The sequence below is a fragment of the Vidua chalybeata genome, chromosome 7 (assembly GCF_026979565.1).
Source record: "Vidua chalybeata isolate OUT-0048 chromosome 7, bVidCha1 merged haplotype, whole genome shotgun sequence".
NCBI lineage: Eukaryota > Metazoa > Chordata > Aves > Passeriformes > Viduidae > Vidua > Vidua chalybeata.
Window position 1 is genome coordinate 30629892 of NC_071536.1, and position 14050 is coordinate 30643941.

General features: G+C 42.9%; 1 protein-coding gene across 4 annotated transcripts; it reads right to left on the reverse strand.

Moving 5' to 3' along the window:
• Positions 1-534: 534 nt before the first annotated feature.
• Positions 535-12243, reverse strand: INSIG2 (insulin induced gene 2). 4 transcript variants are annotated; one of them, XM_053947994.1, is made up of 7 exons: positions 11639-11898; positions 7879-8213; positions 6180-6304; positions 3975-4141; positions 3457-3556; positions 2958-3008; positions 535-1767 (listed from the first exon to the last, which is right to left on the reverse strand). In XM_053947994.1, the coding sequence occupies exons 2-6, from the start codon at positions 8120-8122 to the stop codon at positions 2967-2969; spliced, it is 678 nt and encodes a 225-aa protein (XP_053803969.1). In that variant the 5' UTR covers positions 8123-8213; positions 11639-11898; the 3' UTR covers positions 535-1767; positions 2958-2966. The 4 variants fall into 4 exon arrangements, with proteins under 4 accessions (XP_053803969.1, XP_053803968.1, XP_053803967.1 ...); XM_053947993.1 differs by lacking the exon at positions 11639-11898 and adding an exon at positions 12164-12243 and having other exon boundaries at positions 535-3008; XM_053947992.1 differs by having other exon boundaries at positions 535-3008; positions 11639-11897.
• Positions 12244-14050: the final 1807 nt, after the last annotated feature.

Genomic DNA, 14050 nt, shown 5'->3' on the forward strand with positions numbered 1-14050 from the left:
GATTTGATCTTCCCTGCTTCTTTTTCACTATTTTTATACAGATGTGCAACCAATATGCCAGCTAAATGATCAGCATTATTATGAGATTGCTGATAGAAGGCAATTCAGTGTAGTGTATTTTAAATATCAATATAATTTCTTAAAGAAAGAAGAATCCTATCAATCAAGGTTGTAATTGTGTTTAATGCACATTTTGCTTTTAACAGCGATTTGCCAGTTTAAACAGCTTAGACCTTACAAGGGTTAATTGGTGAAGAGGTTAGAGTGCTTTTAAAGTTGTATCTAAATTATAGCTTATTCATTCTTTATTGAATATTTTTCAGACAGTCTAAAGTTATAACTACATGCTATACAGTAGCAGCATGTCCACACCACTGAAGTTAAGGCTGTGTCACCATTCTCATCATGAACCTTTCTCAGGGTTTGAACACATCAGCCATAAAATCACAGCAGTTTGAAACAACAGGACACCCACGATCTGATCCTGTATTGATGTTAGTCAAGTAAGAATAAAAACAGTACAGACACATATAATAAAGGACTCCACCCAAATTTATTTTGGATGATTGCTGCCTTTGCACAACATGCTCAAAATTTCCAAAATGAAATTTAAAAGTCAGCAGACAGCACAGTCTAACCAGGTTTAGCTGAATCTGAGTGCCAAGTGCTGCAAAGTGGGTGCCACGGATGCACAACAACCACTTCTCACATACTGCACATTTCAACACACACAAGGCTGCTTCTGTGTAAGTATCGAGACTGGCAGGTAACAGCAGTTCTACCACCAAGGGAGTAACAAAAACAACTCATCTTCAGTTGTACACACTCGTTGGTCATGATGAAACTACAATGTTTACCAAGTCAGCACACTGGCTACTCAGGTACTGTGTTATTCCCTACAGTTAGGATAAGAAACATCTGAATTTTTATGCCACTCATGCCCTGATAACTCAATAGGGACTTCTCTCACTTTCCACCAAGCTGAAGCCACTCACTGAAGTAAAGAAGGTAGATGAGGTGAAATACTCTGAGACCTAACAGCTTCTCCAGCAAATTGCCAGAGCCTGCCTAAAGAAACTCACCCTTCAATCCTGCCCAGGTTCTTGGTTTTACCAACAAAAGGCTTCTTATTGCCATATGGTTTGATTAAGAGAAAATCTCTGGTCAGGGATCTAGTTAAACATTTCTGCCTCAGCTTAAAGCAAAGTACCTCTGTAGGTGCTGTCCTGAAACATCATCCCAGGACAGTGAGCTGCAGGTGATGACACTTTGTGGAGCTGCAGAATCAAGCTCTTCATGCATCACTTGCTTCTTTATTATTTTTACAATTTCCCATTCAAGAAATTTTTCTTTTGTGACCATGTATTTTGTTACAATGCTTTTGGAAGTGCTCATTCCACACTTTTCAGATTTGGAGGTAAGCAGGTAAGACTGGAAAAGTTGCCTAGTTCAAGCCTCGTGTACAACGCATTCACACATTTATTAGTAAGAACTTGTCTAAACATCTATTTCTTCTTTGGACCAACTCCAGCCTCCCTAGGTGACTGTAACATGTCTTAGAAACCTTTCATGGAAGACTTAAAAAATAGTACTTAAAGACAAAAAAGGAAAACAAATATATTTAAACATCATCAACAAAGACAGAATGGGAAAACAGAGTGGAGACATCCCAAGCCAAACTCACTGCAGGCATGGGTTAGTAGTGTCCTCTTGAAATCTGCTTTCTGCCTTCTTGCACTTCTTCCAGCTCATGGTCTTAAAAGCGAGCTGCAAAGCCAAGAGAAAATTCAATGTATGCCCCCAGATATGGGTCACAAACTAAAATCCTTCTAAAGAAGGGAACTGCTCAGCACACAGCCCATTTCAGCTCGCTGTCCTACCAGGCTGTCTGTGCACAGGCACCTGTCAAACAGGGCTAACAGCATTTCTCTGCCTCGAAGAACTGCTACAAGAACAAATGCATTTATGGTTGCCTGGTCAGAGTAACAGCAACGAGGGCTCCATCAGTACCTAAAATACAGCACTGCTGATCCCTGCCAACAGAGCAGGGGGTGGAGAAGGACCACCAAGAGTAACATTGGTAATGGAGGGGTTTATGACACTTTATGGTAGTGGCTGATTTACTTCAGAATTGAATTTTGCAATAAAAACTCCCCAAGTTGTTTTCCTATCAACACAAATCAGCTTAAAGGATTGTATGAGAATGACCTGAACTGTATCCTGTTTTGCACACAAGTAGTTTCAGAATCTGTCCACGGTTCACATAAATTCAAAAATAAAAATAGATGCTGAGTGTACCAGGGGAAAAATAGTGAATAGTTTCCAGACTCAGTTTCCATTTCTGTGATACTGGGCACACACCACAGACAAATGAAATATTATGGCAATAACCCATGAAACCTGCAGTGAGTTTCCTCACCAGTAATGTGGGTCAGAAGAATTACATACTGTGTTAATAGGCATAAATCAGTTACTTACTGCATCAAAGTTCACCTGTAATGCATACATTTCATAGAGATAGTATGGGCTATCATCATGGAAAGAGATCTTCATTGCTAAATGTGAACCCCCTCTGTCTTTCACTAGCTGTTAAGAACAAATTCCTCAAAACTTTCAAGATAAAGTGAATCAAGAAGTTTCATCTACAGAAACATAGTGCAAAGGTTCAGTTTGGCACTGCAACATTACAGACAGACAGGAATTTATGGTAAACTGCTTAGATTTGGAAAAAAGAATCCTATAATTGAACCAATATTGTCAAAAGTATTGCATACTATTGTAACTTCACAGTAATCAAAATCAGACATCAAGGTTTCTATAGAAGCAGCAATCACAGATTGCAGTAAAGTATACCACTCAAGGGAAAAAATTGCATTTTGGCAATTTCATAGTCAAGTGTTCCTTATGCTCCTCCAACAGTCATTTGTCAGACATTTTCCTGTTTAAAAGGTGCATACTGTTTCCTCTCAGTCCTCGTGAGACTTCTCTGCAATGACTTTGCATTCATACTGAAAAACAGAAATTGACAAAATAATATTAATTTACACAACTAGTGAAAAAGACTTAAGCGGGTTTTCTACAAAATGGGTGATAAAATAGCTCTTGTTGAACACCACTCAGTTAAGTTTGATCTCCTTAAGTTCTGTGCACATACTGGTGACTGCAGTTTCTGTCCCCTGAGCAGGTCAGACTTGGGGACGGCTTGATTTCTCCCCAAACACAGGAGCTCTTAGCTCATGGTCCTGAAAGTATGTAACAGAGTGTACAGAGCAAAGCATGGGTGTACTCTGATTTACAGAATGATCAGCTCAGTAAGTACAACTAGAAATGATTGCTGGTTTCTACCTCACTGCACACCCTTGATCCAAATAGCTGGCTGGTATACATGGAGGAAGAAATGATAGGTACATTTAAACTTTTCCTGGAAGGCAATCAAACCCCCTCCTCCAGACTCACCATTGCCAACTGCCTGCCAATATTGCCCATTGTTATTCCACCAGCAAAAAATATACATGGCAACCAGGAACGGACATAGAGGAAGTCTGGGGACGTGTATCTGGAAAAGAACACACATTTTTGAGCTCAGTGTTGTGCAATACAGAGTCCTCCAAACACAAGGCAAACTCACAATTATTAGCATATTTTAACTTAAAAAGATCCACATTATAGAAATTTAATTTTTCGCAGCAAACAACAAAGGAGGCTTCTAATTGATTATGGTTGCATTTATTCAACCAACCAAAGCGTGTTACATTGTTGACAAGGTAGCAATTTTATTTCAATTAGCATTTCCAACTAGATTCCTCACTTAACCCTCAGATAAGAGCTTTCATAAACAGTCCAATTTAAGCTGTGCTCAAAATTAGGTGCTGACAGCTTTGAAAATCATGTCAAATTGTACCCCTTCAGTTATTCTGATTTAATGTTACAACTTCAGAACATTATCATTTCACCTTAGGGGAGCAAATACTTACTGATAAACCCCATTGTACACCAGAAGCTGTGACACCAACGTGGCCAGGAAAGCAATTCCTACTCCAAGACCAAAGCCACTTCGTGACCTGTCAAAGGTCCACCACAGCCCAATGGACAGGGCTGCCAATGTGAGAGACAGCTGGATATTGTTGGCAAAATCCACCTTCTGTGCTGGCTGTTAAGGATAAGCTTGGAGACACCACGTATAAGCATAAAGCAATTTTTGTCATTCTGTTCCTATTTTGGCACAACAGAAAAAAAAAATCACTTAAGACAAGTACAGTGTTACCTGTATCATCTCTCACACAGCTATCAGATGTGAGGAATTAAGGCTTGTAATTATCAGTATTTCAAGAAACTAAAAACTTATTACACTTCTTCAAATTTTAGGGTCTTTGCGCTGTACAAGACTGAAGAGCCTCTTCCCCTACCAAGCAATCAAGCATTTTATACACAATGCATGTTAGTTCTCACCACCACCTGGCCCTTTATTACACTCAATATGAAATCTTATACCTAGCATTAAATTTCTTCAACGGATAGGGATTCACCAAAAAAAGGTATTTTTATCACTCTTAATTGCAATTTTGTTTAAATTACATTATGCTTTACATTCAGCTCATCATTAAAATGTTAATGTGTTCTATAAATTAAAATGAAAATATTACTGGAAAGTGTTCATGTAAATCAGCAATGAAAGTCAGTTTTGTCAGCTTGTGAAAGAATTGTGAAGTCACTTCAGATATGTTTGTGTTTCACATCTTTCAAAATGTTTTGGAAACACTAACTCATCCTCATTACTCCTGTCCAAAACAGATAATTAAAAAGGGGTTTGTCATGTTTCATAGGCCTGAAAGCAGATTTATGGAATGACAGTATAAAAACCACTGTCCTATTTCCTCACAAAAATCTGGAGGGAGACTTAGTGAAAATGAGAAACAAGCTTGACTAACTGAAATAAATAATTACAGGATAAAAATCAATAGCTTCAGAAAAAGTGTCAAACCGTCACCAAACCTGGCAATGTGCAGAACTGGCAACAGCTGAAGAGAAAGCAGTCTGGAGAGCTGTCAAGCAGGAAATACAGACAGTACATTACTGATGTCCTGGGATATGGGGAACAGCTGCTAGAGGACTGCAGAAAATTTGCTGTAAATAATCAAGCCCATGTAAAAAGGAGCTGTCAACTCTTATTCCTTAAAAGCAGCAAAGCTGCCACGGGCTCACCCAACAGGTACAGGCCAGGTCAGAGAGAACAACAGCACCAGAGCAGGGCATCTCTGGAAGGAGAGTGAGCTTTCTGAGGGACAGTGGGAGTGACTCAGAACCTCGGCAGCTCCAGCTCATCCGGCCACACTGGATAGCAGAGGGTGGGGAAAAACCACACAGCAACAAAACAGCAACAAAACCCATCTGTGGCCAAGCAACCCCAGTGAGAATTCAGCCACCTTTCCCTTAACATGTCCTCTCTTCCTGGGAATGAGGAGATCCAGCAGCACAAGAACAGAACTTAGCACCGACTGTGTTGGAGCTGATACGGATGGAGATGATCAACTTTCTTTACAAGTCCCCAGTTTTCACCAGCAGACCCTGGGTTTAGCTGACAGAGGAGGCACTAGGCATAACTAAAGCCTCTCAGGCCCAGAGCACTGCCAGTAAGGTGCACCAGTCCATGAGAAATGCATCCTGTCACCCAGGTCACTCTCCTGGCATCAAGGAAGGCATCCTTTGCAGAAGGGGGTAGCAACATTTCTTGGCATTGCATAGTCCTGGGTATTCCTGGTCCTGAGCTTTCCCCACTCTCTGCAAAGTGCATGTGCTTCACTCATGACCTCAAGACAGGGCCTCCAGCTCTTGCTGCGGTATTAAAAAGACACCAACTTGAAATGTCCTAAAGCACTTTTCTGTAACACCTACTGCATGAGTATCTTCCCAAACTAACTTTAATTATTCAAAGAAAATAAAGACTCTAAGTAAGACAAAAGCCCAGTATTGAGACATTCCTAATGAAAATATTTTTTCAGAACAAAAAGATGTGAAACTCATCAGCTCCAATACTACTACAAGTTTGACACTAACACATAATCTGCATTTTCCTTGCAAAAATGCTGCATGTTACACCTTTAACACCAATTCACCACGACTGACTCTTCTTTAAGAGGAAACCCATTTGTTACCACCGACATCATCTGGTTAGAGGATACAGCACTGGCATGATTTATTCCCACAAAGACTGCTACACATCGCATTACACTGGACCATTCTCTCTTGAACTTATGTGGCTCTCCCAGATGTCTGTCCATGCAGGGGTACAATAACCCAATCACAGCTGTGGAGACAGGAAAGAAAAAAGGCCTTGAAGTTAAAGCACTGCCAGCATTTAACTAGAATAAAGGCTATCTAGACTTTGACAATTATAGTCACTACTAAAACACACATTTTAAGGACAAACAGTACAAAAACATACATTGTAAAAGAAGAGGAATTTCAAAGTTCCATTATTTTAAAAAGCTCTGTAAAGTTCAGCAGCATCTTCAGCCACTGTAGCAGAATTAGCAATACAGAGACAATTTGAACCAGGGGCAGAGGATGACAGGGCTCTCCCCCACACCAAAATCTGCACTGTAGCTCAGAAACAGCACCAATAGCTTACAGGCTGGCACTTCCAAAAATCCCACATATCAAACATGTTTAAATTAACTGCAGAACCAACACACCACAGTACTGGTGTGGTTTATAACATCAATATTTTGTGTTTTCTTTTGTTCTTGTTACAAGCAGGCTTTGTTTGGATAACATTTTCCTCTTCTTCAATGCTACTCTCAAGCTCATCCAGAAGAGAGAAAGCCAAGAGCCTACAGTAGCTGCTGAATACAGAAAGCAAACAGGAATTCCAGCCCCAGGGAATTGAGATGCTCTTTCAATATTTCTTCACAAATGTGTTCTCTACTGCAACTGCAGCTAAAAAGATTTTTTACCAATCACACTAGGGAACAAAAATGGTGCCTTAATGTTAGACTCTAGTGGTGTAAGCACAGCAGAGCCTGAGCCATCAGTACAGACTCCTTCAGCCTTCAGTGCCTTCAGTCCAGCATACTGCTGGGGTAACACTGCAAATGCTCTCTACCCTGCCACAGAGGAAAACTGATCTCCAGGATTCAGGAAAACAAATCATCAGTAAAACTGGAGTGGAAAAAAACCTCCCTGAGCAATTTTCTTGCCAAAGGCCTTGGGCCAAACTCATGACTAATAACGTTGGTGGATGAAAGGACTTCTCTGAATGCAGCCTCGATCACCCCTGATTATAAATATGCAAAATACCTTTATTCTGTTCATAATAATAAACCATACTGCAGAGAAATGTTACGTCAATTCCACAAAGGCTGTGCAAGTACAAATGGCAAGAAAATGGGTGAATTATCAGCATTTACCACAGAGGTTCCCTGTATGTATGCCAGCACAGAAGATAAGGAAAGAAAATGGAGAAGACTAATAATGATAAAAAAACCCCTGAACACCTCAACATGGGTGACTCCTGCTGGAAAAACCAATTAAGGCTGTAGTATCTTTAAATCAGGTGTCTTAAAATCAAGTACTAAAAAGTACAAACACTACACTTCACAAGCCATATCCAGTCTTTCCATCAAAACTACCAACCCATCAGGCCCAGAAAGGCCCACAAGTTTCTTGTGAGATGATGGCAAGACATAGCATTCTCAGGTGACCCAAGAGAGCACAAAAACTAATTCCTAGACACATGTATACAAAAAGATCAGAAGGATACTAACAGCTCAACAAGGCCAGTGATGCTGAAAGGGAAGTTTTTATCTTCCCCACCTCTCACACAGTTTTTTGCAAGTACCTATCTCAGCACACCAGGCACAGACACATGACTGAACTTACCTGATGCTGTGCCACAGCAAGGTGGTACCCACCAAGCTGAGGAGAAGATGCTTGTGATCACATCAGGGGGGAAGAGAGTAACGTTTCTCTGGATCTGAAGCAAGTTTAACACTAATGCAAGAAATACACCAATGAAAAACAGCACTACACCACGAATTACCAAATTCATGCCACGACTGGTTACAGATGAAATGTATGGGCCACACTTTTTTGGTAAGGTTGGCATTGCATCATTTTCTGCCATGACTTAAGTTATCAGAGGCATCCAAGAGGCTGACTGAGGATTCACTTGCAATCAATATTTTGACTCTCTTCAATTAGGAGACACCCAAACCCTGAAAAATAATAAAAAAAGAGTGAAAATTCAGATACAAGAAACATTACATGTATTTCCCTCAACTTATTTGGAGACTGGGTTAAAAAAATGTCTATTATATTTTTTCTGAATTTTCTGAAGTGGCAATTAGTCCTTTGATAGCAGAATCAACCACAGCTGTAGAAATGCCTTACAAAGGGAATAGGTTTCACAACTACTTTTTTCTACTGGGAGACAGAGGAGGAAATATGTGGGATGGGACAACTAGGAATGTGAAAGTACATTCCAGGAGGTGAAGAAATGACACAGGTATCAGATGGAAGAAAGACTTGCTTTGCAGTAAGAATAAATTGGTTTACTCCCTTCCTTTAAGCAACAACTGGAGGTTGTATTATTCAGCAGCAAGTAAACACAGCCCTAAATTCCCAGTCAGCCACAGAAGTTCACAGATCTCTTTTCTTGAAGAGACACTACAAAAACATTTCTCAACTGGAAAGTGAAATCTGTGAAGTAACTTTCAGGCTGGAGTCAGAATTTCAGCAATCCCGCAGCACACGTTTTGTAACCTCCAGTAAGAGCAAACAGCTCAGCACATCAGAGCAGTAACTTCAACACAGAGAAATATTTACCAAAGTAACACAGATGTCTGGTCAAGACTACCCTACATCACTACAGACCCTAACTGTTATCAGGCACAGAAGCACCTGAGGGCAAAGGAAAAGGAACTCCACCTGCCTTTGCACTAGGAAGCCTCTGACATGAGTAACTGTCAGCACTACAGGAATGGCAGAGTTCCCACCCCAATCCCTTCTTCAAAAAAAAAAACAACAAAACAAAACCTGTCCATCAGGAGTCTTGTTATACATGGATTCAGTGCCACATTCATGTACAACAACGATTTTGATCGACAGCTTAGCCACCTGGAACTTCAGAAAAAAAGCCCTGACATTGTTTTTAAATTTGAAACTGCCAGCTGGTAGCAGCTTCTGTTAACTCTTATTTATGGCACATGGGGAGCCAAACCAGAATATCCATCCCCTCTCCTCTCAGCTCCAGCCAACCCAGAGGAAGCTCACTGCAGACACAGCAGCAGAGCAGAGGACTCCGCATTCATTCACTTCTGCTGACTGAAAGCCAAAAGGGAAATTAAATACATCCAGGCTAGTTAAGATACTCCACTCAACTGCAGAGATGTGATGCCACACCATGGCATACTCCATCACATGAGGAAAGTTCCAACAGACAGAAAAAAAAGAGGACAAAAAAAGAAAAAGGTTCTCTTCATACAAACTTCCCACCGGCAGTTTGGGAAGGCAACAGTGTCTTCCTAAGAACACAGGCTCTCTTCTACACAGCCAACTCCCCATGTTCCTTGTAATCATGAACACACCTTGGGGGGAAAGAGAACCACCGAGGTGTCAGGCTTCTTAGTCTGCTTCCTGAGTCAGACTGCCAGCCTTGATGTCTGTATCAAGGCAGGCACTGGCACTGCAACACTTCCTTCAAGCAAAAAGGAGGTGCTGCAGATTTTTTTTTTTCCTGCTCTGAATGCCATGACACTGGAGCTTGGATCATACTTTTAGCCCCCAGCAAAGAAACCACAGAGTCACAAAAACATCACTACTTCTACTGAGAGTCTCCCTCGTGTCCCTTGTGTCTTTGCATACCAGGTGATTACTGGAATTCTCAGAATTTACAGGAGTCTTCTCAACACATGGCATTGGAGGCTGTAGCTCCCAATTACAAACTCTGCAAGAATACTGTGCCTAACATGGGTTTTCAAACTGTTATGTCCCTTCTCAGCTTTGGCTTGACTAGGGAAATAAGCTAAGCTCTTAACTCTCCACTTACTTCACCATCCCAACAGCTTTTGGCACTTCCTGAAGTCTGCATATCCCTTTCTTTTAAATGCATGACCCAAGCTGATATATATGAAAGCTCACACATTCAGTTGTTCTTTTAATGAGCAGCACACAGGATAAGAGTTTCTTTTTTTCAGTCATAAAGTGGTTTGCTCATCTGATCCTTTACTACTACCCTCCTTCCTGGTACTAAAGTCCTTGTTCCCTGGTACCAGCTCCAGACCTTGCACACTGCATTTCAGCCTGTAGGTGTTATTTATTTCTGACAGCCAACTTCAACCCACTTTTCCTGCAGGATCTCTCAGTCCTCTTTGGCCCTGCAAATGTTGTCATCAGCAAGCATCTTACTGCATCCTATTTTGTGCACCAAGGTTATCAACTAAAATGGAATCACAGGATGTTTTGGATTGGAAGAGACCTCAGAGATCATCTAGGTCCCCAAATATTGAGAGAGATCAGCCCAAGTCCCTGTCTTTGATGAAATCTAGAAATAATTTCCCTATTTTACACTCTCTCTTGGTATCTCCCTCTAACAAGACTGCTTCCTGTAATTCTTCAACTACAGGAATCTTCAGCCTAATTAAGAATCATCAACTATCCCACATGGCAATACTGATGTAAACACTGATCGGCTCTTACTGGTTTTTCTCCTAGAAATGCTGATGATCAACTAAAAGTCCAATTTTATTCCCGGTATAAAATCACTTTCAAATTATAAAACCTGCATTTGTATAATTTTCACTTTTTTAATGTGCCATTCAGCAAATACATATTTAATTGTGAAGGCTTATCTAAATGCAACAGGAAGAAAATCACTTACTGCTTCTACACATCCACTTCAGGTGCAAGTTATTCAAGACAGCAAACAGATTTTTATTAGCAGGTTAACAGCCTGACCACAGCAAGGGCACCTGGGTAGGTACATATTGACAGATATTTACTCAAGTAATTCAAGGTCTGAAACTAGCATGATGCAGTCGTTTGCACCTGGTAGTTTCTCACCCTACGCATATCATTCCTAGTTGTTTTATCAGCTCCCAGATTTTCCACTGGCCCTAAGACCTTCTGGCATGCCACAGAGCAACTGGGGAACAGAGCAAAGTAATCAATGCTCAGGAAACATCCTTCAGTGCCCCAGACAGCCAAGGCTCACAATGCCCTGGCACTGCACAGGTATCTACTGCCATCACCTTTCATGGAAATTAAATTACTATCTCTTCTGACTAGGAGGCCGCTCTTCCTGCAAACAGCAGAGACTGTCTCCTTTTAAGCCTTGTGTTTTACTGCAGGTTTCTTCTCAGATAGGAACAGATCACAACATATTGAACCAACATGACTTCTGAGCCTTCATTTCTTGGGAATGCACATTCACAGCTGTAACACGGCACTGAAAGCTGCAGGCTTGGCACTGCCGGAGTCTCAGCTGCACTTCCTTGCTCGCTGGCACACGCGGCTCCAGCCCGAGCTTTTCAACACACCGCGCATCGTACACGACTCGCAGCCACACGGTGTCTGGCATTGCGCAAAAAGTTAACAAGTAAATTATCACCCTAGACATTTTTAAAACACTTAGTCACTTAACTGTCTCCTAAGGAGAAGATCCGTCCTGCTCTCCTGTGCTCTCCCTGCGCACCGAGAGCGATTCACAACTTCTGACACCACACAGACACAGCGGGAACGGCGCGGTGAGGCCGACAACGAGAAGATTTATTTGGGCAACACCGCGCAGGAGATGGCAGGGAACCATCCGTCTGCAGCGAGGCAACGCCAAAGCAAATAAAACCATCGCCACTCTGGCATCGGGCGCGGCGGCGCTGCCCCGGACCCCAGGCCGGGGGAGCCCAGCCCTGGGCAGCGCCAGCACCTCTGGCCCGGCCCCGCACGGCCGCCGGAGGGGCCGCGGGCCCGGGCAGCCCCGCCGGGCACAGGCTGTCCCGGCTGCCGGGGAACGGCCCCGCCGGCCTCTCCCTCCGTCGCCCCCGGCCCTAACGCGAAGCACCGCCCCGGCCCGCGGGCCGCACGGGGCTGAGGGGCGCCGCTACGCGCCCGGCTCGGCCCGTCCCCCCGGCCCGGCCCGGCCCGGTCCCTCCGCAGCGCCGGGACTCACTCGGCCTCCGCCATCTTCCGCAGTCCCCGCCCCGCGCAGCCTCCGCAGCGCCCGCCGGGCCCCGGCCGTGGCGGGCGCGGGCAGCGCGGGGGGGCGCGGGGATGCTCCGCCGGGAGCCGCCCGCTCCGCCTCGCGGAGCGCTTGGGGCCGCGGCTGCGGCTCTGCAGCGGGCCCGGAGCACGGCCGCGAAGTGTGTATGAGGAGCACTTCACTTTGAGTGCTGTGTGCAGGAGCAGTGGGTACAAATTGAAAGACAGGAAATTTGGGTTAGGTGTTAGAGAGAAGTTCTTTACTGTGAGGGTGGTGAGACACTGGAACAGTTGCCCAGGAGGGTTGTGGATGCCCTAAGCCTGGCAGAGTTCAAGGCCAGCTTGGAAAAGGCCTTGGTCAGCCCAGGCTAGTACGAGGTGTCCCTGCCAATGGCAGGGGGAGTTGGGACTGGATGGTCCTTAAGGTTCCTTCCAACCCTTAACATTCTGTGATCCAGTAATTAAAAGAAAAGCTGGATGCCCCATGTTTGCCCCATGACCACGCTCCCAGCTGGGCTGGGGGCTGGGGGCTGTACCACAGCCTGTTCCAGCTTCAGGCACAGACATGGGGGGAATGAAGTTCTTGTCCCCAGCTGAAGCTGCCAGCCCAGCTCCTGCCCTCCTGGACACCTGGTCCCACAAGGACTTTCCCATGCGCTTGACTTTATTGATGGAGGACAAAATTGCACATCTCTGTATTCCAGAAGCCACGTTTTCATCTCCAGTTTGGGCCTTTTAGGGAAGATGTACAACATGAAGCAGAAAACAATTTGCTTTAGCCTATCATAGGGATTGTAAAGGCATCACAATAAAAACCACCATTTATATATGTGAGATGGAATATGTGAGAATAATGCTGTTACATTCATTTGCATATCACATATATCCTTATATTCATAATATTGTATTAATGAACTCTTCCCTCTCTCACACTTGATATTGAATACTATTTATTAAACAGATTTGCACATTGCATTCCCCCAAGCTTGGTATTTTACTGCAAAGACTTTGACAGAGCTTTCCATATTACAAGATCTGCAGAAATTCAGAGCCTGTCCCCTTACAGTTCTCAGAATAATGACTGGATAGGATGGAATTTGTAGATGTTCACTGTAGTGGCATCTTTAGTGAAAACTGTGGTTTCTTTGTGCTGGTATGTTGCGACCAGCAGTGTCACCAAAAGTGCAAACTCAGAGGGGAGGATATGGCTCTATAACAGACATATTAAGAATGGAAAAGGGAGACATTTACAGCAGCAGAAACCTGTTGTGGTTTAGATGAGCAATAAATGAATCTTCAAATCGTTCAGCTTTGGCTTTTGTCACACAGAAACAAAGTCTTTTTATTCTCATAATTCTGCTGAGCTGCCTGCCTTGTCGGTGGTTTAGATGGTTATTTTGCTGTACTTGAACACCAAATTTGGGATCGAGAAAGACAAAAGGTTTTTTTAATCAAATAAAATATCTTTCCTTAATGTCAGATAAATGCCATTGGCCAGCCATATGCCTGAAGCAGAACAAAGTGCCTTATTTATTTGTGCCTTAAAGACCAGGAACACCAGAAAGCGTGAAATCAGAAACTTTGGAAACACAAAGTGTGTGCTGTAGAGAGGAATGTATGGAATAAATAGATGGAGACTGCCAGTGATTGCTGGATCTTTCCTTCTCCAGACATGTGTAAATATAGTCAGGTAATGGCTTGTATATCAATAAATTTGGATTAGTTACAGCCAGCTCTGCTGCTGTGTTTGGTATTATAAAATCATAAGATCTTAATTCCTACCAAAAAAAAGTGACCATATGACAAATATTACCCATATTAATAGAGGCATATTAAAACTAATATGTGAGAAAATAAA

Coding starts and splice junctions, on each gene's coding strand:
- INSIG2 (XM_053947993.1), bottom strand. CDS start 8,122: ATGGCAGAAAATGATGCAATGCCAACCTTACCAAAAAAGTGTGGCCCA. Junction 6,305..7,878: donor TTGCTGTGGCACAGCATCAG/GTAAGTTCAGTC, acceptor CTGTCTCCACAG/CTGTGATTGGGTTATTGTAC. Junction 3,557..3,974: donor GTGTACAATGGGGTTTATCA/GTAAGTATTTGC, acceptor GTTCTTTTCCAG/ATACACGTCCCCAGACTTCC.